The sequence below is a fragment of the Theileria annulata genome, chromosome 4 (genome assembly GCF_000003225.4).
Source record: "Theileria annulata chromosome 4, complete sequence, *** SEQUENCING IN PROGRESS ***".
Lineage (NCBI taxonomy): Eukaryota > Apicomplexa > Aconoidasida > Piroplasmida > Theileriidae > Theileria > Theileria annulata.
Window position 1 is genome coordinate 1,316,506 of NC_011098.1, and position 27,139 is coordinate 1,343,644.

The window sequence follows — 27,139 nt, forward strand, 5'->3', positions numbered from 1 at the left end:
CAAAAAAAGTTAAAACCAGGGTTGATGACAAGTTTTAAGTTTTCCAAGCATGGAAGAATCAGTGGAAGCGTCAATGATGCAAGTGATGACGTTGTTTATGGGTAAAGTACTGTGCTCCTGATCAGCAGGAGACCGAAGGTGAGAACAATAGTTGAGAATTTTGCTCAAGTAGTCGTCAATCTCGTCGAATTTATCCAATTTAGGGTCTTTGTCCTTGATAAAGTTGTTCTTGTCCCTGGGGAAATTAGTTTTCTCGGCAGCAAAGTTATTTTTGTCCTTTTGGAAGTTTTCCTTATCTTTTTGGAACGCGTAAAAGTCCCTAGAGGTGTTGCGTCCAATCAGAATGGCTGATAATGCGGCGTGGACATCGATTTTAAAGTGATGAATAGAAGAACAGACGGCGAACATGACACCAGGAAGAAGACCGAGTCTACAAGTGGGTCCCATCAAATTGGTCATGTTCCTAGTTAACCTGAAAACCCGCATCTTGTTCTGGTCCATTTCTCTATTAAAGAGTTTGAAGTCAAATTGTCTAATTGAGCCGTTGTTCATGTTCAAAACAAGTTTTGATGGAGTTGAGTATGGAGTAGCGAACACTAGACTTAGGAGTGCCTGTGTGGCGTAGGATGAAGTGAAGTTAATTCTGAAATTTATAAAGTTTTCATAATCTATGGAGGATTGCAGGACAAATTCGTAGAGAATATTGTCGGGTACGATATTGCAAAGTTTATTATACGAGTCCTGAAGAACGTCCTGATGTATTTTTCGGTACCAGGTAAAGAACCAGGGGTACTGTTTTTCTCTAAAGAGTTTGTAAATGTAATTAAAACCTGCCGCCTTGTCCATCTCCTCGTTAGTTGCGGAGTTGGTCAAGGTTGAGGTGGGATTATACTTATTATAGCATTCGTACAACTTTATGGTTATGTTCTTCTCCAAAAGTATCTTGTGAAGCACCAAAAGCAGTAGACAAGTTTCATAGCCGTTACCGCTGGCTAATCTGGTATCTAGTTTATTCAAGTAGCCATCAGTGCGAACGTCAGAGGGCATCAGAGGGTTTGAATCTATTAGAAGATTATCCATTGATATTGACCTGTTGAAAATGCTCAGGAGTGTGTGACTGTTTGGACTGTCCTCTACGAGGCAAATGTGCGGATCAAGTGAAACAATGGACCCTGAGGAAAGGAACAAGTTCCTCCTCCTTGTTTCATTGTACTTTTTCATGTAGAAATTCATAAGGTGTGACATCTGGTGAATGCACTCCTCACCTTTCTGTCTAGCTCTCACAAGTGGGTACACTGAATAATAGTGGTTCTGGCCGTCGGTTGTGATAATCTTAACACACTTTACTAGGTGATTTCTTCTCCTTACCTTGATTATGCTAGGGTCAACATATAAAATATCCCGCATTTCTCCAATCACATTTTTACTCTTGATCATGTCTTCAACTGCAGTTATGACCACATGGGGTAGTTGTATCGAGATGTTATTGCCGGAACTGAACTTGTTACTCAGTACGCACACTGAGTAGTTCAGGTGATTAATATCACGTCTGCTTCCTCTTTTATTTCTTGTTTTCCCAAAGTTTATTAATAGGCTTATTATGTCCAGCAACTTATTCATAGTATATCCACAAGTTAGCCCTTTCTCTGATGATTCTCTTGGCGTCTCAGGTTGGGTGTTACCAAGTCTGTCTGGAGTGTATCCAGTAACTAAAGAAACACTGTTCAATAGTTCAGTTGACTTGATGGGCTGAATAAAGTTCTGTGTGAAATTGTAAACAATGTTATAAAGCTCCTTATCGTCATCTTCCTCCTCTGAGGTATTTAAGCTTGAGGATATTTTATTCAGAATCTTGTTAGTCAGGCAATACAGCATGGGCTTTGGTATATATTCATGGAATGGCAACTCTAGACATTCCTCAAAGATCGTTTCATATGCACACATGATTTCGTCAATCAGGTCCGGCTTCCCCATGTTCGTGAGTATGTTACAGAAATTCTCAAGTGTGTGATTCAGTCCTGGATTACAGTTTATTAGAATTTGGAGTATGTTTTTAATATCAATTACATTCTGTCTTCCAATATGTTCTTCTTCTTCTCTGGCGCTGTACCCGTTATTTGAGTTTTGTGGTACTTGGGATAAATATTCCGTTCTTATTGTGTAGTACAACTGTTGTGGCACCTTTTTTATCAGTAGTTTTAGCAGGTGGAATATCTCTGCATTGTTTCTACTGTACAGAAACGTCACCAACTGTGGCAACCACATCAGCCACACACAGTGGTGCACGTACTCCGAATACTTCTTAAACGTCTCACTCGTTGCGTTTATCCCCCTATGCATCTCCGTCAATAACGTAAACAATCTCTTAATCAACAACCAATGACAATTTGGACTAAAAAATTATTATTCAATATTTCAATTAACTAATTTTTTAATTATTCTAATTAGTATTGTATGTTGTGTGATTACTTGATTGATATTGCGGTCAGATATCCCATGATGGATGTTTCGTAAAGTTCTAGTGGGAACATTTGTTCGTTTTTAGCCCACATTGGGACCATCGAGTGGTCGATTTTGTTATCATTAAACTTTGCCCATGATATCCAGTTTTTACTCAAAAGAGGCTGTAGTTTCAAAGCTTCCAACATATACTTGCAGGCCAAATCAATATCTCCTACAAAAAAATTACAAATATTTATTAAAAGGTATAAATAATTAATGGGTGAAATGTATTTAAAATACCTATACTGTTTAATTGTCTTTTGTTTGGGTTTGTTTGGTTGTGGTGTATGTCGTAGATGTAATTCCTGTTAATGGCTTCTGCTTTGAGTCTCGTGACGTGTGACTTAAGGGTTTCAAACCCTCTGTTTGGGAGTTTATCGAAATCTAGTGTGATTACACTCTTTAGTGCGTCTGGCACATTAATTGAGAACGTCAAGTACTGTTTCAGCCTCTCGTTAATGAGCAAGTAATAATCTTCGCCTATGTTTGAACTCTTGTTTATTGTCTGGACCAGGTACTTTTGAGCCTTATTTAGGAGAACAGATGCTATTAACGGCAACTGATGACTCTTTCTTATCACTCCACTATACTTCACCAATGTCCATATGTAATCTTGATTAATCAATAATGAATCATCTATAGAATTATATAACCAAAATTTAATCCAATTAATTATTTAATTAATTGTAAATTAAATAAATCAATACTTAGTGGTTGATTATTGTTTGTTAGGTTTGTGAGATTTTTTACGGTACTGAAAACTTGTGTTCTGAAACATAGTAGTGTGTTCCATATATTTGGATGATCACATTTGTTTGGTAGTCTGTTTCTCCACTTATTCATCAAATGTGATTCATCACACTCTTGACCATTATATGCATTTGTTATTACTCTCTTCAAATATGTTATACCCTCATTTATCTCTGTTATTCTATGATTTAACCTCATACAATTCACATGGCCATCTATCTTATTACCAAGATTCTTATAATAATGCAATAACCATGAAAAACAATTCTACACCAAAATTTATATAATCAAATAAATATATAATTAAATATATAATTATATGGGTATAAGTATAAATGTGTAGTTTATACTTGTGTCATGATGTTGAGTTTGTGATATTCTTTATTATATTGTTTGTATAGTGTGTGGATATTGTTGGAATAGACCTTATTTATCTTATTGAACATGTTGTAGATATTCATTTCAATGATATTCTCCATGTCATATGTGTCAATATCATTAAAAGATTCCTGGTTAACTAGAAGATAATTGTCCTTATTTTGGTTCTGAAACAACACTAGCATGTGTGGAAATGAGTTAAGGAACACATTCGACTGGCTGAAAGTTGTCTTATTATTCGATATGTATGAGATGTCTCTAATAATGTCCCACTCATTGAGCTGTTTAGTGCAGTACATCCAATAGTTGAACCAGAGCTTAGACTCGTCAAACCAAGCCACAGTTTCAGAAGTCTGTCCTGAGGAAGATATTTGGTCCATTATGTGGTTAAAATCTCTTTGAGCCTGCTTCCATTTACCATGCTGTAGATTCGCCAAGGCTAATCTAGTCTCATTCGTAATCACCCAACACCTATTTGTACCTATTGATAAGTCAAGCATGTCCAACCTCATGTACAAATCTGACAAGAGAGTTGCCGGCTTCGTTATATCCATCGGCTGAGCTAGCATTAAATTCTCCAAATAGTAGCACGTGTTAAAGTAGTTTCCTGGTAAATATAGTGAAATGTACTTGATTATCTCAACTGGTAATACTACCATAGGGTACGTGTTCATGACGGCATAATACACCAAGTTAATTGAGTCGAAATCTTCCTTATAGCAACAGGTATCCAGATGTGTCGGTGTCCGGATATACGTATTCGATGAAAGATTATGGTTAACTGATATTGAGGTTATCTTATTGGTAAGGAACGAGATGATTTGTTGGGAGACTTGGTTCCTATAAGGCTCTGATAAGTTAATATACAGTTGTGAAAACACCTTGGAGAACATTTCACGGTTGAACTTACTGTCGAATTCACACAATTTTTCAAAGTACTTTAGGACCAAATTCTGGTTTACATAGTTCCTAAGATATACCTTGTTATATTCATATATCTTTGTTAGTGACTCATACAGTTTCCCATCCAAACAGAGTTCAAACTCCTGGAGATCTTTAGTTTCTTCCACTGGAGTCTCAGTATCATTCATGAGTGACATTTTTCTAAATTCCTTTAATAGTGTCGCAATTGGTCTCAGGCTAGAATTATCGATGTTACACACGAAACTGATCTGGCTTACAAGCTCAGTATTTGCCTTTGCTCCTAACCCAAACCTATTATCCAAAGGCTCCAATCTTGGATAATTAGTACCTATTCCAATCTCCAAATCCTAATAAATTATTAATCAAATATTTATTTATTTATATAAGTATTCATACTTGTCTGAAGAGTGTGAAAATTATATCAACGAGTGTGGTTGAGTTTTGATTATATTTAAACAACAGATCAAGTGTTTTGGATAATTCTGGTTGTTTCTCGTAATGTTTAACATAGTCGTTATGTTGTGACTTGAATAAATATGAGCAATGTGTTAGGTAACTCATCTTAACATCTAATCTTAAATCTTTAAAGTTTTCATGGTCCATCATACCCAGGTATAACAAGTTAAACTCTGTAGCCAGGGTCTCTTCATCCACTTTACAATCTTCTGGTACATATGATATGTGTCTGGTATGATATAACACACTACACAGGTGCTCAAATGTGTAATTATCAGATGATGTCTTTATATGTTTAGTCAAATCTCTCTGAATCAGGTTCGTATCTGTCGGGTAATTGAATGCAAACTCGATATGGTTAAATGTGATTTTGTATAACTTCTTATTTGGCATTGTGAGATCCTCAACTTCATATTCGTCCAAGGATTCTGGGCTGACTTCAATGTAACTTCCGTTATAGTCAAAGAAGTTGTAGTCCAAATCTTCTCTGTACTCTTCTTCTGTGGTTTCCCACACACTATACGACCTCAGCATCGTCATCACTCGCCTGTTTATGTTAATGTACGGGTGTAGATACTTTAATTTAATCAAGATATTGAAGATCATGAACTTGTCACACTTTGTAGAAATCTCCACAACCTTGAAAAATGAACTTTCCACTTCAGTTTTAAACTTATAGAATGACAGGAAACACAACTCAAGGAAGTCGACATAATTGGGGCTAAGTATTCTTCTAAACTTTGAATATCCTACGTTTACCAAACATAAATACAGTTTCTGAACAAACAGTGGTAAATATTCATTAAGGTATTCGGCTATGTTTCTTGTATTGATCTTCAAGACGTCAATGAACAGGTTTATTATGTTAATTAACTCAGTTAGTCTATTCATGTCTGGGTCTTCGGATTCTGCTGATCCTGTGTTGATCATAATTGTGGTATGGGTTACATTTACTTCTTTCAGATACTTGTGGATCAAGTCCATTATTAATTCCAGGAAATTAAGTGTATGACGATTCAGGTCCTCTGCCTCACATTCTGATTTTAGCAAACTTTTCAAATTAGCGTGTGTCGTAAGGTATGGTATGTCATTAAGTTGTACAATAATATGAAACAGGTGTGGGTGGTCATTAACCAAAAGCTTTATTGCAACATTTTTGTACATGAGCTTATTCGTGTCATAATTTAAGATGTCAAAAATCTTATGCTTGTATGTTTTACTCAATATTCCGTTATATCTGTAAATTATATTATTTGCCATGTTAGATTCCTTTAAATATTCATTCCTGGTCAAGTATGCTCTCAGTGAGTTTATTATTCTGAAGTACACCGACAGGATCTTGAACTTGTTATATTTCATTTCGTTAGACTCGCATATCAAGATGATCCCAACGATAATCTCCAATACATAACGACTATAATAGTACCCGTGACACGTGTTTTTATACATATAATCTACAAACCTATCAAAGTATGTGTTCATAAATTCTCTATAATTGTTAAGGTAACTCATAAATCCTCCCAACAACATCGTCAATGCTCTCATTTCCTCTTTATAAACATCGTCACTTGTTTTATCTTGTGGGTTATCCTCTGCCATATGTCCATTGTGCAGAACATCAGATTCTGGTTGAAATTTTGGAATTGATAAGTTAAACAGGTACAGAATCGCAGGCTCACTCACTTTGTCTGACACCGTAATGTTGCACAGGCAGTTGAAGAAGTTAAACGAGATCATCTTCATGACTAAAAAGTAATTGTTGAACTCGTCTGTATCCACTGTGCTCTTTTCCTCCTCAGGTGTTAATGGGAACGTGTTATTTAGTACTAAAAATATCGCAATTGGTATGTTATGTAGGTTATTAAGCAAATGTGTAAAATCATACGACTTCACAAACTCCACATATTGTCTAAACACTGACAACACCAGCATGTAATTAATGTTACACAGGTGGAAGATTTTACTCACAATGTAATATCCAATCCACGAACTCACAACTTGGTCTAAATTAAGGTTATTCTTGTTCACATTCATCGTTTTGTTTTCCGTATCACTATTTAGTACTCGGTAATATACGTAGTCCAACAATTCAGTCAACAAATCTCCTTTTACTAAACCTTCGTTATTATTAATAAAGTACACTATCCTCAGCAACACCATTAATCTAAACATTTTATAAATTGATAACTTACTGTGTATTGTATAAATAATTTGAGGTTGACTTGAACAAGGTTAAATTATTCATCAGTTCGAAATTGTCACTTATAAATGCATTGAACACAATCTAAAAATTATTTTTAGGCTAATTACTAGTGGTACTAAAATATATATTACCAGTTCACTGTTAGTATTGACAAAAGAGTATGGTGTGTATTTGTATTGTGAGAGTATATCAATGGTTGAAGGGTAATGGAGGTGTAGGATTTCATAACACTTGTTTGAAATTGAAATATACGTCAACTCGTCAATATCCTTTTCTTGGCTTTCTGAATCGAATAATCGATTTTCCGGGTGCAAATAGTGTCCTATAAAGACGTCTTGATTCGACAGTGTAACTACTGTTTTAATTACATTCTTGAACTCCTTCGTTGATATTATTAGGCTCTTTACTGTTGACAAGTACTGCAGGAAACAGAGTATTTGGTATATCACGTTAAGGTTGTTATTATTATTCAACTCATTATTTAGTTTATTGAATGTATTCTTTATCATGTTATCATCCATTAAATATAACAAGTCATACTTTGTCAGGTTTTCCATCACCTTATTTTCTCCTTTATCTTGGAATTTAGTATTATTCATGAAATCTTTATGTATCTGCATTATCTGTATTGGTGTTGTAATGACACTTTCATTCCCTTGGTTATCCATAAATAACTTGTTATTGTACCCCAACTTCACCAGGAACTTAAAAAAGTCAATATAACTTAACAACTTGAGCTCCGACACGTTTATCTTCGACTCCGTCAATGTTATTCCTACGTTATACAACGAATCCTTCATACACTTGAAATCATTTCCATACAATTCATACAATAACATCAATTTCTACAATTCAATCATATTTTTGTTATTTAATACAGTTATAATTTATTCTATAAAACTGTTTTACCTAACTAAAATATTTTTGTAATTACCTTGACTGTATTACAATTGAAAATGGTTTGTAATTGTATGATAAACGGTTCTATTGACATCAAGGCGTTTTGTTTAACCATATTCTTATCCATTCTTTTCAAAATTGATAATGAAGTCTTGAACATGATTCCGTTGGATATCATGACCAGATTTAACAGACTTGTCGATATCATATCAATCAGGCCATGGTCCAACTGCTTCAACATCTTTTCAAACCTACCATCAAACAACAATAGTTCCACTATTCTCAAATAGGTTACCAACTCTACGCTGTCCTCCTCATAATTGTTAATTCGGTCCAACAACTTCTTCAAGGAACTTTCCAGGCACCTAAAAATTATTAAGTTAATTTAAGGGTTGATACATTTTATTGTGCGTGTATTGTGTTGTGAGAACTAGTATTTCCGGGTATTGCAGGCTTATGATATTGTTATTGAAAAACTGTGACAGTTTCTGCGGCTTGTATTCGTTTAACAGTTCCATAGCCAGAATTCGTAGTTTCAGGATCTTGTTGTTCAACATTGAAGTCAAATTGTTGAAGTGTAAATCGGGGTCATGGCTGACAATTAGTTTAATTAATGAGAAGAGTATCTTTTCAGGAATCCTGTTTGCCTTGCTAATATACAGGTCTTCATTAGACTGGTTCAAATCAACCAGTGTACACAGGAGCATATTATATATGTATGTTGTGTATTCCTTAAAATACTTGCTATGGTTTGCTCTAAACAGCCCTAGTAGTAGCCCGAAGTATGCCACTCTTCTGAATATGTTGTTGTTGTTCAACTTGACCACCAGCATCCCAACAACATACTCGATCACGTCATCCATATCATTTTCCACTATATACTCGAATAATTCTAGAATCATCTCATTGCATGAGTCGTACCACTCTTTACTCTCATACTCAACTGGATATTCAACGTTAAGCATCAGCAAGTATAATGCTAGTGACAAATTATCGTCTCGATTCTTATTCCTAACTCTAGATGACAGAACCAAATAATGGACCAATGCAGATTTAAACAATTTTAAATTTTCATACTCGCTACTCTCTTTTATTCTTTCCCCTTCATTCAATAATAGGCATAAACACTTGAACAGCTTTCTCAAATACTTCATCTGGTCTTCTGTTTTCGTTAGCTTCGCATCAAGATTCAGGTGCGTCCCGTCATTAGACTGTTGATTTGTTTTGGAAGGCTGATTTTTAAAGGTCGCATCAATGTAATAATGTGTTAGTGACGAGTTATACTGAAGTATTGGCGACATTATGATCAGCAGGTATCCTGTGTATGTGTTGAATTCTTCCAAGTTAAGTGGTGCTTCATCTCTATACAAACTTTCCTCCACACGCTTAATCACTAAATCTAACCCTGACTCCACTGGGATCGAGACCACTGTAGAATCTTTGCTTGCTGTGCATGGAAATGCTAGTGAAAACTCCTCTGCGTTTTTGATATTGTAGTCAACTCTGTACTTCTGACTTATGGCTCCAAATTTACCCAGAATATTCATTACTATTTTCGTAATCTCGGCGTCTTCATTATTCAGCAAGTGCTCCATTAGGTATTTTATGAAGTACGGATCCATTTTATCTTCAAATTGGTGTTCGTTGTATTCAATTGGCTGGTACTCATGTGGGTTAATCTGTCTAATGGTTTCAGATAGGAGCACATACAATTCAGCGTTGTCTGTATTTTCTACATAACTTTCTATCAGGAGTAATGTGTATTTGAGCAGCTTTTTGCTTTTCGTGTAGTTAATAAAGTAGTTGACTAGCTTCAGGACTTTCTTCATGTATTCGAAGTTTGTGTTATTCATGCTCACCACTATTATAAAGGCGTATAAATCTTCGTTTTCTTCAATTCTTATATAACTTGCTGAGGCGATTTCCGACAACATGTCCAAGTTTCTATAATCTGACAGCTCTAAGTAAAACAATATTTTGTCCAGAAACGAGTAGAGCACGTTTATTTGGTCGTATGCGTATGTGCTGTTTGAGTTACTGTTGATTTTTTCGAAAATAACAGTTAACAACTTCAAATACAGAACAATCTTTGCTTTGTCTCCATCCTGTAGTGATTCTGAGCCATCTGGGCAGGGATAATAGTTGTAGATTACATTTACCATCTGGTTCAGGTCATATGTTATATACTTAATCGAGTCCAAATGATATTTGAGTCCGACAAATATGTTTTCATCCATCAACTTATTCATCATATTATTTACTTCATTATCCATATTATTCATAACCTTTGGTCTATCTTGGTATATCTTGTCTGTATGTGATATAACAGGGTTTGCTTGGAATATTATGTTGTAGGAGTATCTATATAGCTTGAAGAGGTCCTCGTTATTTATCAGCTGAATCACTAGTGACAAATACTGCTGAATGAACAGGTCAGAGCAGTTTTTGGAAAATGCATAAAATATATACAACATCAGATTCTCTAGTTGATTCCGCTCCTGAATCTCAGTTGGGTTTTGAGTCTCATTTAAATCTGTTTTGGGCGTTAATTGATTTTGTTTAAAAAGTTCCTCGTCGTTCATAAACAGTTTTCTACTCGGGTATAAGTAATAGTACACTAGTATTGGCAAGACCAATCTGATAGTGTTTTCCACCATGGTGGGTTCCAAGCTTTTACACAGTAGTTTTACTGAATTATCTAAAATGACGAAAAATTCATTTTTGTCATCATCTTCATCATCCTTCATCCTTATAGTCTTATTTCCCGGCGTGCTTATGTATAGCTGTGCGACCAGCTTCACTGTAATCAAAAATGCTTGCAAAATGTTTATTGTAATCACCCTTTTAATATTGGTTAGTTGTATTAATAACTTGTAGTTGACAATGATTATCTCTATGAGCACGTTTAGTACGCTCTTGACGTACGACAAAAATCCATTGCTTTGTTTCTAAAAATAGTTTGTTTATTGTACATTAAATAATATCTATTTTACTGTGTTACATTTCTGCTGTTATAAAGGTCACTTATAAAGTTAACTGCGTTGAAAAAAGTAATTATAGAGAATTTGTATATTGTATTGAGGGAATCCTCGTCGACAATGTAGGACAGGTCTGGGAAATTACACAACAATGAGTGTATTAAATTTAAACACAATTCTTTGATTTTATAGTCTGATGAGAGCCAGTGTAGGCTCAGGAGTGCATTGCACTTTTGGAACATTTTAATATTGAAGTGGTCTGGATCCAACTTCTTAATCACATCCACATATAACGACAACACCAAGTATCTAAATTATTTTTTATTACTGATTCACATACGTGTATGAATATTCCCTTAGCGATAAATGGTATAGTGTATTGAAGAAGTCTTGCTGTAGGAAAGACTTCAAAACAATGTATGTTACTCCTGAATTAACTAAAATAACAAATGCGTTCAGCAGATTTGTCCTAAATTTAATTTATCACAAAATCCACTTACAGTTGCTCATTATTTAAACTGAAATTATTCAAGAAGAATGACAGGTGTCCGAATATTTCATTTAAGTAGTATGAGTAATTGAATGACTGTTTTAAGTTCAATGTGAAATTTTTCAAAGCTTTACATGACAACAGTATCAACTCAAAATAACATGTTGTTTGATGATCTAAATCTCTCATTCATATTGTTTTCTAACCTGTGGAATTTAAACCGTTAACTTTTCTAAATAATGGAAGTAGTTGAACCAGGTTCTTACTAAATAATGGACTTGTAAACAACTGATCAAGCAAGTTTATAAATATTGGTAATCTTTTTAAATCTTTATCTAAAAGCGTTTTAATTGTATCAATTTACCTTGTATGTTTGGGTAATTGTTTAACATTTTTGTTGTGAATTCGAAGAATTGGTCAACTTGAACCAGGTTTACGTAATGTTTTGGATCCATCAGGAAATGCTTTAAAATCCTTTGACAGTTTTCGTCCCAGTATGTGCTTGTAATCATTGTGTTAAAGCATAATGAGACGAATTCTCTTCTTAGTTGGACGTCCGCGAACTCTACCTTCGTGAATGATTCCATGATGTCGAAACACTGTGTTTTGAGTGCTATCAAGGCCTTATCGTTTGTATTTTTCAAGAGAAGTGTCTTTAGGAAGGTATAATTGGTCCTAAATGACGAAAAGAAGCCATCAACCGTGTAATTTTCGTAACTTTCGATTAATTTCTTGACTCCGTTGAGGCAATCTAAGGAAATTATGTGTATACATCAAACTATTTAAATGTTTACCTTTAGAAAGTTCATTATCAGAAGGAGTATGTCCATCCTTTGGATTACTGTTGGATATTAGTGGAGAATATACTCCTCTATTAAAATATGAGTTGTTGGAGTCCAAATTTGGATCCATTATTAAGAAATATTATTTAATATTATCGGAAACACTTGGCAGATCTCTACTATGCCAGACATTACAATTAATACTGATTTTGTCAGATCAATTAAATCATGTTTTTAATTCTTTGAGTTATCTAATATACATTGTGTGTAAATATGTTTATATTTTAAGAAAAATAAATTAAATCAATCTGATCATAATTAAAGATCATATGATCTTCGGTATTTGATTTTTTAGTGCGTTTTTGTTTATTGTCGCTTAGCCTGATGGAATCCAAAATATGATCACTATTTGTAGTTTTCCTTCATATTTTTTATTTTATTTTTGTAATATATATTTTTTAATTTTATGATCTGCTAATTCGATCATTTAAATTTATATAGATTTTTATATATTCTTTATTGGAGTTATTTCAGTTGAGATGTCAGAATCCTCACCTATTATACGCCATCCGTACTCTAAGTTTTTAAAAAATAATATTTATAAGTCTCTTAATTTGTTTGCTGGCGAATATGGTTCTAAGCCTTATAACTCAACAGATTCTTTCACGAGAAAACACATCCGTAGCAAAATTTTGGATGAATATATCTCAGTATCGCAATATACTCCCATAACAAACTCAAGCTCTCAACTAATTGACCGAAGTAAGGATAAGGAAGCTTTAAAGCCTAAGATTAGGAAGGGAAAGTCTGCCTTGGCGGAAGTGATTGATTCGGTAGTTTCAGAATTATATGCTTTGCATCAACCAAAGAAGTTGGAACACTTAGATTCTGACTTAGGTCAGACTAAATATAGACTGACAGATACTAATTATCTGGCGATTTCAGATACGAACTCAACAACGGAGAAATCAGCGGAAGGTAAGGAACTATCGGTTACTCCCGAGGAAGTCAAGGCTGAAACACTTAAAAAATACCTAAAAGAGACCGTTTCAAAGGGCCATGAGATAGCTAGCCTGGATATAAACCCTAAACTAGAACGAATAAGAAGAGGAAGACCCACTTGGCATGCACCATGGAAGTTATACAGAGTTATAATAGGTCATCACGGTTGGGTACACTGTGTTGATGTGGATATTTCAAATGAGTGGTTTGTTACAGGAAGCGCTGACCGCTTGATTAAGATTTGGGATCTTGCCTCATGCGAGTTGAAACTTTCCTTGACTGGCCACATAAACACAGTTCGGGATATCAAGATATCCAGTAGGAGCCCATATATATTCTCATGCAGTGAGGACAATACAGTTAAGTGTTGGGATATTGAGCAGAACAAAGTGATTAGAAGTTATCACGGCCATTTATCAGGAGTTTACAAACTAAGTTTACACCCAGAGTTGGATATACTATTCAGTGGTGGAAGAGACGCAGTGGTTCGGGTTTGGGACATAAGAACAAAGCAAGCCGTTCATGTATTAACAGGCCATTCTGGAACAGTAATGAGCCTTGTTAGTCAGTCATCAGAGCCCCAAGTTATTTCAGGCTCACAGGATAAAACAGTTCGACTCTGGGACCTATCCATGGGCAAGAGTATAGTGACACTTACAAACCATAAAAAGAGCATAAGAGCCATGTCAGTGCATCCAACTGAATACTCTTTTTGTTCATGCGCCTCAGATAATGTTAAGGTTTGGAAGTGTCCTGAGGGCCAATTTATCAGAAATATCACTGGACATAATAGTATTTTGAATTGTAGTGCTATAAAGGATGACGGAGACTCAAGTATCTTGGTTGCAGGAAGCAACGATGGACAATTACATTTCTGGGATTGGAATTCCGGTTACAAGTTCCAGACTCTTCAATCAAAAGTTCAAAAGGGTTCACTGGAAAGTGAAAATGGTATCTTTTCACTGGTCTTCGACAAGAGTGAGTCTAGACTCATAACAGCTGAATGTGACAAGACGATAAAGATATATAAGCAGGATGAAACTGCAACAGAGGAAACTCACCCAATTGACTACCAGCCGTCAAAGATTACTAGATACTATTAAAACTAATTTTAATTTAATCTTTTTATATTTTACAACTTCTATATGATTTTACTAATGTATACATACATCGTACTATTTAATATATACCTTGAGTAAACTAAGTAGTACATTCTCACTTATGAACCATAATATATAATATATAGTTTTGATAAAGAAATTAAATTATACAGCTACACCTAGTCTTTTGGAATCAGTGGTGATGTTAAGTGATGAACATGACTTGCCTTCGCCCAATGTATCAAAGTCTTCATTTTCGAGTTCGATGCGTTTGTGTTGTATTAAGGAGTGGCAAAGGTATAAAGAGTATATGTTCTGGATAAAACCAAGAATGTAAGCTGTCGCTGCTAAGTAATACATGTTTTCAGTGGTATATAGTTCGTCATCAAATTCAGAATAGATTGGGATCAAGGTGTGCACCACCGAAATGGTTACCATAAAACATGCAGAAATTCCATAATATGTTCTCAATGCAACCAGGAACGACAATTCTTCTTTTAATATTGAGTAAAGGCTAAACAAAGCGAAGGCTATTGCAAGTGATCCAAAGTATGTATCAACTACTATTAAGCCTATCTTGGTCTTTTCACTTGCAACAAGATAGTAACAAAACACAAACAAACATGAGGCTAGTCCAATAGAAATTAAGTTAGCTATGGTGCTAACAACCTTGATCTTTTTAACGGACATCATTTTCGTATGATATCTTTAAATCTACAATACAATAAACAACTCGTTTGACTATCAACTAGATATCAAAAGCTAAATATTAAAAATTAAAAATCAGATCAAATTAAAAGTATGATTGAAAAACCTTTATAATTTTATAACTAAAATTGATATATATTGGCACTAATTTATAGATTTAGAATCAAAAGCAACGGAGCACATTAGGCAAATATTTTCAAAAGGCGTTATAAGAAGACGTTACAATCAAATATAAACAGAATCTGGTAAACATATGCTAAATTCAAAATTTTGTTAGTTCAAATAAGTAAATTGATGTGCAACGAAAAAAATGGGCCCGAAATGAAAATACAAAAGCCCCGCAATTTTAGTACAGAGACTAGGGGATAAGTAGAGATTATAGATGCTAGCATTTAAGAGAGATATATATAACATGTAAAGAGAGTGAGAGAATGAAAAGAATGGTAAATAATTGACTATTATAGGAAAGAAGTAGCATGAAACTGTTCCATGAATACATGAAAATAAATGATTAAAACTTATCTATTAATTTAGTTAAAACATGAAAATATGTAAAATTACAAATATTTTGGAAAAATATATCATGATGGGTGTATGTTTGACCAATTTTTGTAAGGTGTTACCACATGAAACCACCAAAGTTTTTAGTTGTGTAATTTTCACAAATTAGACTCTTTAATAATCTAATTTGTTAAAATGGCACACGCATCGCAACATTCAAAAGCAGAAAATGCTCTAAAGAAGGAACGACCAATGGTATTTTGATATTATTCTCACATTAGCTGTAGAGGGATCTACTTCGGATGTTCCTCATTATTAAATCGGTTTTAGCCCTCGTTTTGGGATTTCTTCTTGGATATTTTAAAATTACTGGGATGATAGGGTTTATGGTTTTCCTCCCAGTACAGTACCTTGCCGGCCAGCTTTACTGCACACAGTTCAAGATTCCTGACTACTTGATGGACTCAGGAGAGATGTTTACTACTCAATGTTTACCCTCATTTGGGTTGTTTTTGGTAGGTGGTAAATTTTTATCACTTTTTTAGGTTGTTTGGATAATAACCTACACAATGGTTCACGGATAAGATTCCATAATATATTTCCAAAATAAATATATTTAGAAATATTAGATTTTAACATTAGAATTTTTCTTACACTTGTTTTCCGCCTCGAATTTCTTCTGGTAGTACCTGATTGCCCGGTCGTTTCCGTTTAACGCAATCGTCAGCTCAGGGTAATTCATATAAGTGTAGTGTTTGAACCCAGTGTCGTCCTGAATCATAAGAGCAATCTTTTCGAGTGCCAACTCGACTTCATTTTGAGATCCAAAGAGAACAAGAACCCTTTCCTGAACAGGACCATCCTCATAAGTTTGTTTAATAACGCGAATATTCGCCCCAGTCATGTCCATTATCTGTTTAAAGTGTTTGTTCCGATCCATTGTGAATCTGAGAGATTCCGGAATAAGAACTTCAATTTCAAGCCTTATTTTAGATGGCTCGATTCTAACAGATTCATCTATTAAAAGCCTTATAACTTCCTCCTGAATAGCCCTGTAGAGAGGCCTGAGAACCTTAAGAATATTATAGAGTTTGCCGTTGATGAGAAGAACGCCCTTGTTATTGGATCCTGGGAAGTGTATTCTTTTAGTGGTAACGGAAACGTTTACACTAAATTCCTGTTGTAGAGCCTGAACTCGGTGTCCGTTAGACCCGAAAAAAGATCCTATAACTCCATGAGATGCCAGAATCTTCAAAAATGATCTCCTGGGACTCTTTTGAGAGAACAATTGTGCCAATGTAAAATCATAATTTGACTCATTTGTACTATCCCTAGGGAAAGCATCGTACTTCAGGTTGGAGTCAACATTATACTTTTCGTGCATGGTCATTACCATGTTTTTAATCATTTTCTGGAGCGTGTCAATCTTATTGTAGATGATATGTTCACCATAGGTAAGTTCATTACAAAAGTTTTTCGAAATTCCTTCGGACTTGTCGTCTTGAAAATCTAATATTGGTATTAAGTTTGTAAAACTAACCTGGCCTACTTATCATCATTTGGCCACTATCCGGACTACTGATTGTGAGATCAGAGTAGTTTTCATTTGGGTTCGATCCAAGAGCATTTTTTATGGTGTCAATGATCCCAAACTGATAAGACAGACTAGACTCAAAGTTGTCCAGTTTGTCTCCAAAGAGTAACAGTTGGTTATCCATGGTCCTTACGTGGTTCGTATCGTTTCCATTAACTTCATTTTTTGTGAGGGTTGTCATGTATGACATATCTGCGTTTACCATTAATTCCATGTAGTCATCGTTGTGAGTCAGAGCAGACGTGCTTGTATCATCATTCTTAGGTGAGAAATTCATATAGTAGATATCTAAAAATTTTATATTGAAATTCTGCTTACTTTTCGAGTTCAAGTTGTACGTTTCCTTACTCAAAGGCGTCAAATTTTCTCCATGGTATTCCGCTTTTGAAAGAATGACTAAAGAATTTTAAAGTTATTATGACCTACTATTTGAAATTCCTTCACTTATAAAGTCTTGAATTTCCCTGTTTGGGTCCTAAAAATGAATTTTGAATTTTAAAAATTTACCTGTTCCGTCATATTGGAGTTATTCGAGGGCTTCTGTGTGTTGTTCATTTTCGCAAAAATTCTTTTATCTTCCGAAACTGACCGTTTAAACATCAAATATTAAACTATTATATGGCTGGTTCTTTAATTATACAAATTTAAACTCTGTACACTTGTATTTTGTCTTTGAAATTTCCGTTTTAAGAAATATTTTTCAAGTTATGTTACACAATTTTATTAAATTGATAGTCCAATTTCTGAAAATTCTATTGTACCGTTTTTGAAATTATTCAAAATCTACTTTACACATTTTAAAGAGATTTTCAATACTGCATTAATTGTCTTTGATTTTTTTCCTTCAATACAAAAGTTTAGGAAATACTACATTAAGTTACACACTAATCTTAAATTTAGAAAAAATCATAGAAGAAGTTAAATGGTGATGAAAAATAAATTGTATACATATGAGAGGATTGATACAATTTATTTATTAGGTTGAGATTTTATATTACAAAGAGATAGGGAAACATTAAAATAAAGACGCAATTTTTAAACCAAAATCAGCAATGTGTAAATTAATTGTGAATAGTTAAGAGAAATTGGAAGTGTAATGTAATGATAAATGTGTCGACGTTTTTGTCATAATGCTGGAAATTAAAAGATCAAAATACAACATGGGCGTCTCAGACGTTGGATGTACCGAATAACGTTTTAATACGAAATAAGAGGAGATTGTGTGGATTTTCTGTGAAAATATAGTCAATAAATGTTTTTGTGAAAAGTTGGTGTTTATGTGTAGAATCTCAAGTTTGAGAAATTGGTTTGTTCAAATAAAGCTAATCAAGAGAACATATAAATTAAAAAAATATATTTCATGTCAAATTGTAGATAGAACAATAGAAATAACATATAAAATATTCAAGTAAAAAAACGGTACCGGTAGGGATCGAACCTACGACCTTGTGGTTAACAGCCACACGCTCTAACCTGCTGAGCTACGGAACCTACATTCCATGCCCATTTTAATATTTGATTTAAATTATATATAGAAATTTTGACAAAAATATAAGATTCTAGATGTTGAATATGATTTGGGGATGAAATAAATAAAAATGAGGTTGAAATGTATATATCGTTTATTCTATTAATATTAAATGTTAGGCTGTTGTGTTATTTATCCACATCAGTCCAGCCGGTGCGTTGCCTTCTTCTCTCCTTTGGCTTTACTACTTGTATAATATTATAGTTTTAGATACTCACCCTTTGTATCCAGTGGTTCGTTTGCAAGGGCCTCGTATACTTCGGGATCATACACATCCTTGTTGTAGTTTGAGCAGTATCCCTTGATATCAAATACTGCCATAATTTTCTGTATTTATAATATTAATTTTATGTGTATAATTTTTTACTTCTAAAAGGTATGGATTCTTGAATTCAAGAGACTCTTCCAAGTTCTGATTAGTAGTAACTCCCTGTTCTGTTATTGCCTTCAATCGTTCTATTTCTTCCTGATTATTAAATTATGAAAATTATTAAAATTTACCAATAGTTTAGGAGGCATTTCCACATCTGTTACTTCCGGCACTTTGAACTCATCTTCCGGCTCCTCACTCATTCTCATACCACAGATTATTATAGATATACATTATAATATATAGTGAAAAAACAAATTATTGTATTTAAAACTTATTTAATTCTCTGAAAAATTGTTATTGTGTTCAGCCTACTTTTATTCTTTTGTTGGTGGAAGGTTTATCTTTTCATTTTTCCATAATTTTTTGGCCTTCTCATTAATCACTTCAGGCTATTCACCTCTCTTATAATATAAATTACTAATTATTTATGTTTTAGATAATTTCATACCGATTCAATCTCTATCTATTCATCTTATTATATGCAAATTCAAATTCCGACCTCTCTTTTGTCACAGCTTCTCTTAGTTTCTGTGGCATTGAGAAGTTTTTACAGTAGTCTACCAGATTTATCATAGTTTTAACCAGGTTTTGAAAATCCTCTGATTTTTTACGCAGCCTAAAGCAACAAGAGAGAACGGGCCTACATCATCGTTAATGATCATTATTATTTTAATGATTAAAGTACCTTTTTACTAATTCAGATTCCGATGATACCACGTCAGACAAATAAAAATACTCCAAATTGTTTATAAATGGCTGGACGAGGTGTAAAACGTGGCTAGCAAACTGAACCACAGACTTATCAGTGGAATTAACGTATGCTCTGAAACAGTCAGGGAGGTCTTTACCTTCGTATAAGTACGAGAACAACAACTAAAAATTCATTTAAACTCATTTTAAATAACTTTGTATAATTACATACCAAATGAGGATATTGTGTAACAAACGATTTATTATTAACTTTTCTACAAACTGCGAATAACAATTGATCCTAAGAACATTTGAAGATTATTATAGTTACCAGATATTCAAATTGTACATCAAATGCGACCATGTCCTTTGATGAATATAGTAGTCTTATGAAATGCTCGTGCCAGAAGCACTGTCTCTTTACAAACTAAACCCTTATTTACTAAAATTTACTTACTTGAAATGTAATTAGTAACCCTTTACAACTCGTTCTTCCTGACGCATACATCTCAAAATCATTCCAACCCTTCTCTTCTGGCGGTTTCGGGTCTTGTTCTATATATGCAAAGTTTTCTTCTAACACTGGCATTGCTTCTTCACACCTAAAATACCCTTTAAATTATCATCACATACAATTTGGTTGCCCATTTTTTGTTACGATCGTAGCCATAAAATCCGTAAGCAACGAGAAAAGCGACCAGAACTAAGAAACAGGCGTAATTTCTTCTGAAATTTCTTGGAAACTCCTTTGATAGGGGCTCTGACAGCTTTGATAATATTTTCAGGAATTTTGGAACTTTGAGTCCAGGTATACTTTCTAAACAACGTTTTAATTTATCGAAAGTTAGAAATAATATCTTTTTTCTCACCTAGAGGGTTAGTTACATCAGATCTAGGAGGTTTATATTGATATCTCGTTGCAGGTTCTGCGTTATCATCATTTGACTGGTTATAGAACCGCTGTGCAAAGTCTATATCATGTTATTATTTTATTTCTAATTTAAAATACCTGAAAATGAAGGAAATGATAGTGAGTTTACATGGCCAACACATGAAAGTGTAACCAAAACGATGGTAATAACGAACGTTAATTTACAATAACGTTCCATTTTATATAAACATCATTATATTTACATCAATCAACAAAGAACAAATAAGTTTATAAATTTTAACAACGTCCATAGTAAATGAGCTCTAGCACCATATGTATGAAATTATAAAATAAAAATAAAAAATAAATGGACCAAATTAAATTAAAATTATCAAAAACATCATATTTTAAATGAATTTATAACACATCTGATCTGTAATCCCACTGTGTGTTATCTAGTGGACAAACACGTCTTGTTTTAAGCCATTTAGATATGCAATGGAGGTGAAAAGCGTGACCGCATGCTCCCCAACTAATAGTACATCCTTCTTCCTCTGTAATTTCTTGAGATTCTTTTGGATTTTTGGCCTAAATCACATTAATAAATACATATTCTATTCAAACCTGGCATTCTATACACTGATCCATGATATGATTCCTACAGATAGCACAATTATCTACGGACATTTTCCATGACCATACAGCCACCGCCGACCATTTTTTTACAACAAACTTTGGTCTTTGTTCTACATCTGCCATCTACTGATCTTCTATTTATTTTACATTAAATTATAAATTATGTTCAAAATGTTGATTACCAATAAATTTATGATAATTTCAGGCCATTATTAAAATATATAATCTATATATACTAATTTAATACCCCAGACTTACGTGATGTATAGTTAGTGAATAAAATGTTTTAAACAAAAAACATTTTAAAATAAAAATTGTAAAAATGATCGAATATAAATTGTAGGTGTATTAAAAAATGTATAATAAGGTGTTAAAGGTCTGTAATTATGACACCTCTAAACCTCTGATGCCGGAAAAGGCACTAATAAGAATTTTAATGGCCAATAACTTCCAAGATAATTTCCAATCCTCTGATAACTCAACAAAAGGTAAAGTCAATCATGATAAAACTACTAGTGTAAGACATGAATCTCCATCTCATGCAAGTTTGAAGATAAGAAGTAAAGTAAGGACGATGGTATTTAATTCAAATGGAACAAGATTGTACATAGCAACTAGAGATTCCGTTTATCTGTTCAATGTCCAATCTATGGCGGTAGAACACACTCTACATTTAAAAACAACGACACTAATTGCACACCCAAAACACCCAAATATTTTCGCTCTTCTAGTTCAGGTATTTTTAAAACTGTACTATCTTTTTAGGGTTCCTCTCAATCTAAGCCTTCCGTTAAAGTTTTTGATGCGAAATACACAGAATCCAAAAGTTATAAGGTTGATTTAACGTTAGTTTGTGTAATCACAAGTGCATTTAACGAGAACTGGTACACTGGATGCTGGTCCTTGGATGGGAAGTATATGGCTCTGGTAGATCGGGAGGATACTCTACAGGTTGTAGAGTTTGGCAACACATTTAAGGATATCCAGTTGAAGGAAAACTCTTCAATAAAACTTGATTCTGAAGCTTATGGCATAATTTATACCAAGGATCACTTGGTTATACACAGAGTAGATGGCCATTTACAGGTTTTTTCTCTTGATTTGAAGGATTGTTTTGTCGAAAGAGCTCACTCACACATTGTTACAGCCTCTGCATTTGACCCGAATCAAAACATTCTTGCCACCGGGGGAAGCGATCACGTTGTAAACCTCTTCGATGTAGACTCACAAATGGTATGTGTAGCAACATTTCCGAGACTTGAAGGCCAAGTATCGAGTTTATCCTTCTCCTCTAACGGAACCCTGTTGGCTTGGGGAACAAAAGACTCAGCTCCTTGCCCTATAGATGATGCTACCGTAATTGATTCAACCTTGGAATCCAGTACCTCTTCCTCTAAAGAAACAGAAGACAAACCTCCTCAATATTATCTCACAATCGCAGGTGTAGACCCCTCAGAAATATATTATCAACATAGCACACCTTCGCCAGTTGTTCACGTTGCATTTTCCCCAAATAAATCACTTTTGGCCTATGCCTGTGATTACGACTCATTCACAAGGGTGGGTAAGACCTCCCATGGGAACCTCGTTGGCTTTTTACACTTTTAATTTTAAAATGTTTTCTTTAATTTTTTCATGTTATTTTATTTATTTTATACATTCAGATTCTCACACATCGAATCTTTTCTCAAGTATGTTGTAACCGAATGTGTAAGTACTTTAGGACTTAATTCGAACCCAGTTTCATTTCGCCCAAAGGAAACAACCCTGGAATCCTTACCACTGTATTTGTTTATATCTATATTATTAAAAATCAGAAACGATGTGAAGATAATAACGAAATCAAAACCGATAGACGTAAACGCTGAAATTTCGGCATTTTCCAGGAAAACATTCAAAAATCTACCGTATGATTTTATATAATAATATTTTCGCTATATTTTTAATTATTAATTAGGAAACCGGAGACTGTAAAGCTAACTCATGATGTGGCTTCTGAGATCGAACGCCTGAGAAATATTGACGTTTGTTTATTTAGTTTAACGAAATTTAGTTTGATGCATTGGCAAAACCTAACGTGGAACCGGAATTGAACTATAAAGATGGTAACTATAGAATATTAATGGAATGTGTAGGAATACCTATCAAGAAACCATTATCTGAACCAGATTTGGACTTGAAAAGGTAAGCATATGTAAAATATATTTATAAAATCAAATATTATAACATGTTTCCTATAGAATTGATGACTATTTGATAATTTACAAGAATCCTCTGGTGTATATACCAACAATTCTAGTCTTTTCGGTGTCTTTACCCTCATTTTCATACTTGTAAGTTTGTTTTTTGGATATCTCCTGTCAGTCTGGTATACGGGAAAGAGGTTTCAAGGTATTCTATCAGAGCAATAACCTCATTCGTGTTATTCTTTTTAATATACAACACACTAAAAAGTGTGTACATAATAGCAATAATAGTAGCTATTATAGCTTCCTTCTTATCCTTCAGGTTTGTGGATTCAATAACTTCATAAATTAGTATCGCATTAAAACAACTCAAGTATTTCAATTTTGGACCAAGAAGTATGTTTCAAATTCTAGAAAAATTATTTAGGCGTAAGAAAGGAACCAATTGGATGGGTATTTTAAAATAGAACATAAAATATGGATAGATTTTTGTGATTCTGTTCTCATGTGTAGTATTCTCAAACCTACTTTACAAGATTTTATTTGTCATTCTTCAGTTAATCACAGGGAGTTTTACTGCTCCTAGATTCCTCAGAGCTATATTCCCAGTGTTCTATATTCTTTTTCTAGCTATAATTTCAGGGGTATGATTATAGATATTCTTATGTGTATCTTCAATTTTCAGGTTGTTCTGGGCTTATTAATAGTCGTGGTACCAACTAAATACGCACAAAACTCAGTGATCTCATTATCTTGCTCATATATACTTATGTCTGGTAAAAAAATATTTTATACTTTCAACCTTAGGTGTTTCGTACTTGAACGATTTCCTGGTGTATAATTTCACGTCAAATCTGAGGCCGTTACAATTCGATTTGAGTTTGTCACATCATATTTAAATTAAATAATTAACTGGAATCTTTAGCTCAATTTTTCGATAGTAACGTAACAGTTTCTACTTCTCACCTTCTAATGGTTCTTGGGACACTTCTCCTGTCAAGTATCACAACCTTCCTTAATAGCAATAAACATTTAAAATAATTTTTTGAAAAAATTTTATTAGTCGTTTAATTCATGTTTATGCTGTTTATTACCAACCTTCTTTTTAATTTTAGTTAAATTTCACTATGTTAGGAATCGCCTTTAGAAGTTTGGTGAGAAGGTCGGAAGTTTCAGCCTCAAAACCATTTGGAAGCCTAAACGACTGCTTCAAACTTTTTGAAACTAATAATTCAGTCCCAACTCAAGAATTATATGACGCTTTTAAGTACCTCGCCTCTGATAACACAGTCAGAAAAGATGCAATAAAAGATGAACGATACCCTTCAATCCTTAACCAGCTAGATACACGTCTGAGCACATTAAATTCCTCATACTTGGGGAATTTTGCACTCAGACTGGTTTTATTATCACAGTCGAACAACTACTTGGGAAGCAACCGCAATGATGTGAACGTCGAACAAACAAAAAAAGTAATTGAGAAAATAGCAACAACGATGATTGATAAAGGAGGACATGTTAAGGAAATCAGTCAAGTAGCATACGCAGCATCGAGTTTGGGGGTGGTAAACCATCCGATTTTCGATTATGAAAAACAACAACTTACACTAAATATCGATCTGGCAACTCCGGACTCACTAAACTTATCACTACAGACGGCATATAAGAGAGGAACAAGAGATAGAGTTTATTTGGCACTTTTGTGTGAAAAACTGTCAGAACTTACTGACAGATTCACTGCAAACGATGTAGTTATGACACTAAGATCACTATCAAAAACAGGGTAATTGAAATAATTAAACAGTTAATATTCAGGCTGTTGAAAGGGTTTCTATTGCGTAGACTTTTTACTCTAATGATGGACAATCTTGACCAATTTTCAGAGTCTCAACTCATTCAGTGCTCATACAGACTTGCGACACTCAAGTTCTTCACTAGTAACAATTTTAAGACCGTTTTCAACATTCTCAAGCCGAAACTTGAAGACTTACCATTTCACCTAAAAGTTGAGGTAATCTAAAACAATTTTATGAGTATTTAGTTACTTGCTGCAAGTTATTTGAGTAACGTCGAGACAGACAATGAAGATATGCTTAACTTTCTGGATTCTATAAAATTGGACCAGGACTACGATCTTTTGAACTTGGCCGACTACGTGTATGCATCTGCTTATTACAAAAGATATGGTAAAAATTGTTCTATGATATTCATCTTTAGGGGATCGACTCCAAAAGGCAGTTTCAAGCATGTTTAGTAAAACTCCGTTTATTGCCAGGTAAATTCAGAAACAATAACCATAAACTAGGAAATACGCTTTACTTGCAAAAGAGGCTCTTGACTCTATTTCCCTAGAGTCCAAGTTGAAGATAAACATACCAGATGCCTGGAAGGAGGCGCTGGACAACTTTGGTAATTTCTCTCAAATGTAAAAATGTGTAGAAAAAACTGAAATCGAGAGGATGGAAAGTCAGCCAATTTACCAAGAATCCAAAAAAATTCTAGAATCGACTGGAAAATTCAAATACTTGCAGAAAGTTGGACCTTATCTAGTTTCATTTGTGGACGATGAGCGAAAATTATGTATCGATGTGGAATACGGCACTCTGATCAGCAATTTATCGTTAAAATTAAGGTTAGAATTAATTTTTATGCATAATATTGATTTATAATTTAGGAACCTCAATGCACTTGGATATAAGGCATCTGTAGTTAGATATTGGGAATGGAGAAGACTAAAAACAGAAGTAGATTTTCTTTTGTTTTTATAAATTATTTTTAGACTGCTCAGGCCAATTATATATCAAAATTGCTACAAGGCTTTTCGCAGTAATCTGATATGTTCATTATAGCTTAAAATTTTAATATTAACCATGGTTTCTGAATGTTTGACCAGAGATAGAGTACGTATAATATAATAACTTAATATATGTTATATGTTAGAAGAATGAGCTGAAGTACGCCTTCAGATTGTATGATAAGGATTACGATGGGAAACTCTCGTTCAATACCTTTAAAACTCTTATCAAATCTATAGGAATCCACCTTACTAAGGGCGAATTGGAGTTTCTAGAATATGGTAAGATTTATATTAAAATGTGTAAATAAACTTTTGTGAAATAGAGGAAAGTGTCCGGGGAGGGTTTACGCTCGAAAACTTATACGCTCTCGGGGAATCCTTTTACACAAATTCTGTTATAAAGGGAAAGGTTATGGAATCCCTGAAAGAACACTTCAACAATTCCACCTATTTGGACAAATTTGAGCTTAAAAAGGTCCTAATTAAACTAGGTAACAAGTGACAAATAAATCAATATTTAGGGAATCAATTGAGGGCCAGTGAGCAGGAAATTGAATCGTTTTTTAAATTTTACATAAATGATGAAGTATCAAAAAATTTTACAGTTGAAAGATTCGTTGATGAGTAAGTTAAAATATGGTTAATTAATCAATAGGGCACTAATGGAATCCTAGGGGATAAAAAATCGAATAAACTATATATAGTAAATAAAGCAATAAAATTAACGTCAATGTTATAGATAATATGATTTTGTTGATATATTAGATTATGTAATGAGTGCATATGTATG

At 33.9% G+C, this 27,139-nt stretch overlaps 10 protein-coding genes across 10 annotated transcripts, besides 14 other annotated features; 4 read left to right on the plus strand and 6 right to left on the minus strand.

Moving 5' to 3' along the window:
- Positions 1-9: 9 nt before the first annotated feature.
- Positions 10-12,493, minus strand: TA10600 (uncharacterized protein; the record flags this gene model as incomplete). The annotated part of the gene is made up of 16 exons (XM_948216.1): positions 10-2,392; positions 2,470-2,674; positions 2,743-3,138; positions 3,210-3,519; positions 3,603-4,901; positions 4,951-7,174; positions 7,203-7,294; positions 7,321-8,058; positions 8,148-8,478; positions 8,513-11,061; positions 11,115-11,400; positions 11,432-11,560; positions 11,592-11,757; positions 11,788-11,916; positions 11,946-12,332; positions 12,376-12,493. The coding sequence occupies 16 exons, from the start codon at positions 12,491-12,493 to the stop codon at positions 10-12; spliced, it is 11,742 nt and encodes a 3,913-aa protein (XP_953309.1).
- Positions 12,494-12,902: 409 nt separating this feature from the next.
- Positions 12,903-14,468, plus strand: TA10595 (uncharacterized protein; the record flags this gene model as incomplete). Its single annotated transcript, XM_948217.1, has 1 exon — positions 12,903-14,468. The coding sequence occupies one exon, from the start codon at positions 12,903-12,905 to the stop codon at positions 14,466-14,468; it is 1,566 nt and encodes a 521-aa protein (XP_953310.1).
- A 162-nt stretch (positions 14,469-14,630) lies between these two features.
- TA10590 (uncharacterized protein) lies at positions 14,631-15,158 on the minus strand (the record flags this gene model as incomplete). Its single annotated transcript, XM_948218.1, has 1 exon — positions 14,631-15,158. The coding sequence occupies one exon, from the start codon at positions 15,156-15,158 to the stop codon at positions 14,631-14,633; it is 528 nt and encodes a 175-aa protein (XP_953311.1).
- Positions 14,757-14,825: a sequence feature (4 probable transmembrane helices predicted for TA10590 by TMHMM2.0 at aa 13-35, 40-62, 75-97 and 112-134).
- Positions 14,868-14,936: a sequence feature (4 probable transmembrane helices predicted for TA10590 by TMHMM2.0 at aa 13-35, 40-62, 75-97 and 112-134).
- Positions 14,973-15,041: a sequence feature (4 probable transmembrane helices predicted for TA10590 by TMHMM2.0 at aa 13-35, 40-62, 75-97 and 112-134).
- Positions 15,054-15,122: a sequence feature (4 probable transmembrane helices predicted for TA10590 by TMHMM2.0 at aa 13-35, 40-62, 75-97 and 112-134).
- Positions 15,159-16,299: 1,141 nt separating the features above from the next.
- Positions 16,300-17,868, minus strand: TA10580 (uncharacterized protein; the record flags this gene model as incomplete). The annotated part of the gene is made up of 5 exons (XM_948219.1): positions 16,300-17,183; positions 17,215-17,556; positions 17,587-17,664; positions 17,695-17,743; positions 17,776-17,868. The coding sequence occupies 5 exons, from the start codon at positions 17,866-17,868 to the stop codon at positions 16,300-16,302; spliced, it is 1,446 nt and encodes a 481-aa protein (XP_953312.1).
- Positions 17,869-18,685: 817 nt separating this feature from the next.
- Positions 18,686-18,759, plus strand: a tRNA.
- A 235-nt stretch (positions 18,760-18,994) lies between these two features.
- Positions 18,995-19,375, minus strand: TA10575 (uncharacterized protein; the record flags this gene model as incomplete). The annotated part of the gene is made up of 3 exons (XM_948220.1): positions 18,995-19,123; positions 19,164-19,262; positions 19,298-19,375. 3 exons carry the CDS (start codon positions 19,373-19,375, stop codon positions 18,995-18,997), a joined length of 306 nt encoding a protein of 101 aa, XP_953313.1.
- A 253-nt stretch (positions 19,376-19,628) lies between these two features.
- Positions 19,629-20,968, minus strand: TA10570 (uncharacterized protein; the record flags this gene model as incomplete). The annotated part of the gene is made up of 8 exons (XM_948221.1): positions 19,629-19,809; positions 19,855-20,042; positions 20,092-20,160; positions 20,191-20,286; positions 20,317-20,461; positions 20,493-20,676; positions 20,729-20,830; positions 20,869-20,968. The coding sequence occupies 8 exons, from the start codon at positions 20,966-20,968 to the stop codon at positions 19,629-19,631; spliced, it is 1,065 nt and encodes a 354-aa protein (XP_953314.1).
- Positions 20,522-20,590: a sequence feature (2 probable transmembrane helices predicted for TA10570 by TMHMM2.0 at aa 7-29 and 97-119).
- Positions 20,882-20,950: a sequence feature (2 probable transmembrane helices predicted for TA10570 by TMHMM2.0 at aa 7-29 and 97-119).
- A 179-nt stretch (positions 20,969-21,147) lies between the features above and the next one.
- Positions 21,148-21,489, minus strand: TA10565 (uncharacterized protein; the record flags this gene model as incomplete). Its single annotated transcript, XM_948222.1, has 2 exons — positions 21,148-21,318; positions 21,355-21,489. The coding sequence occupies 2 exons, from the start codon at positions 21,487-21,489 to the stop codon at positions 21,148-21,150; spliced, it is 306 nt and encodes a 101-aa protein (XP_953315.1).
- Positions 21,490-21,721: 232 nt separating this feature from the next.
- On the plus strand, positions 21,722-22,974 carry TA10560 (uncharacterized protein; the record flags this gene model as incomplete). Its single annotated transcript, XM_948223.1, has 2 exons — positions 21,722-22,102; positions 22,132-22,974. The coding sequence occupies 2 exons, from the start codon at positions 21,722-21,724 to the stop codon at positions 22,972-22,974; spliced, it is 1,224 nt and encodes a 407-aa protein (XP_953316.1).
- Positions 22,975-23,001: 27 nt separating this feature from the next.
- On the plus strand, positions 23,002-24,593 carry TA10555 (uncharacterized protein; the record flags this gene model as incomplete). The annotated part of the gene is given in 9 exon segments (XM_948224.1): positions 23,002-23,273; positions 23,324-23,390; positions 23,420-23,550; positions 23,607-23,699; positions 23,731-23,874; positions 23,905-24,005; positions 24,020-24,122; positions 24,162-24,385; positions 24,478-24,593. The coding sequence occupies 9 exon segments, from the start codon at positions 23,002-23,004 to the stop codon at positions 24,591-24,593; spliced, it is 1,251 nt and encodes a 416-aa protein (XP_953317.1).
- Positions 23,644-23,699: a sequence feature (5 probable transmembrane helices predicted for TA10555 by TMHMM2.0 at aa 170-192, 205-239, 317-339, 346-368 and 388-410).
- Positions 23,731-23,743: a sequence feature (5 probable transmembrane helices predicted for TA10555 by TMHMM2.0 at aa 170-192, 205-239, 317-339, 346-368 and 388-410).
- Positions 23,780-23,874: a sequence feature (5 probable transmembrane helices predicted for TA10555 by TMHMM2.0 at aa 170-192, 205-239, 317-339, 346-368 and 388-410).
- Positions 23,905-23,914: a sequence feature (5 probable transmembrane helices predicted for TA10555 by TMHMM2.0 at aa 170-192, 205-239, 317-339, 346-368 and 388-410).
- Positions 24,199-24,267: a sequence feature (5 probable transmembrane helices predicted for TA10555 by TMHMM2.0 at aa 170-192, 205-239, 317-339, 346-368 and 388-410).
- Positions 24,286-24,354: a sequence feature (5 probable transmembrane helices predicted for TA10555 by TMHMM2.0 at aa 170-192, 205-239, 317-339, 346-368 and 388-410).
- Positions 24,504-24,572: a sequence feature (5 probable transmembrane helices predicted for TA10555 by TMHMM2.0 at aa 170-192, 205-239, 317-339, 346-368 and 388-410).
- An 86-nt stretch (positions 24,594-24,679) lies between the features above and the next one.
- TA10550 (uncharacterized protein) lies at positions 24,680-26,977 on the plus strand (the record flags this gene model as incomplete). Its single annotated transcript, XM_948225.1, has 10 exons — positions 24,680-25,335; positions 25,368-25,563; positions 25,594-25,738; positions 25,770-25,827; positions 25,858-25,961; positions 25,992-26,184; positions 26,227-26,296; positions 26,493-26,628; positions 26,673-26,840; positions 26,871-26,977. 10 exons carry the CDS (start codon positions 24,680-24,682, stop codon positions 26,975-26,977), a joined length of 1,833 nt encoding a protein of 610 aa, XP_953318.1.
- Positions 26,978-27,139: the final 162 nt, after the last annotated feature.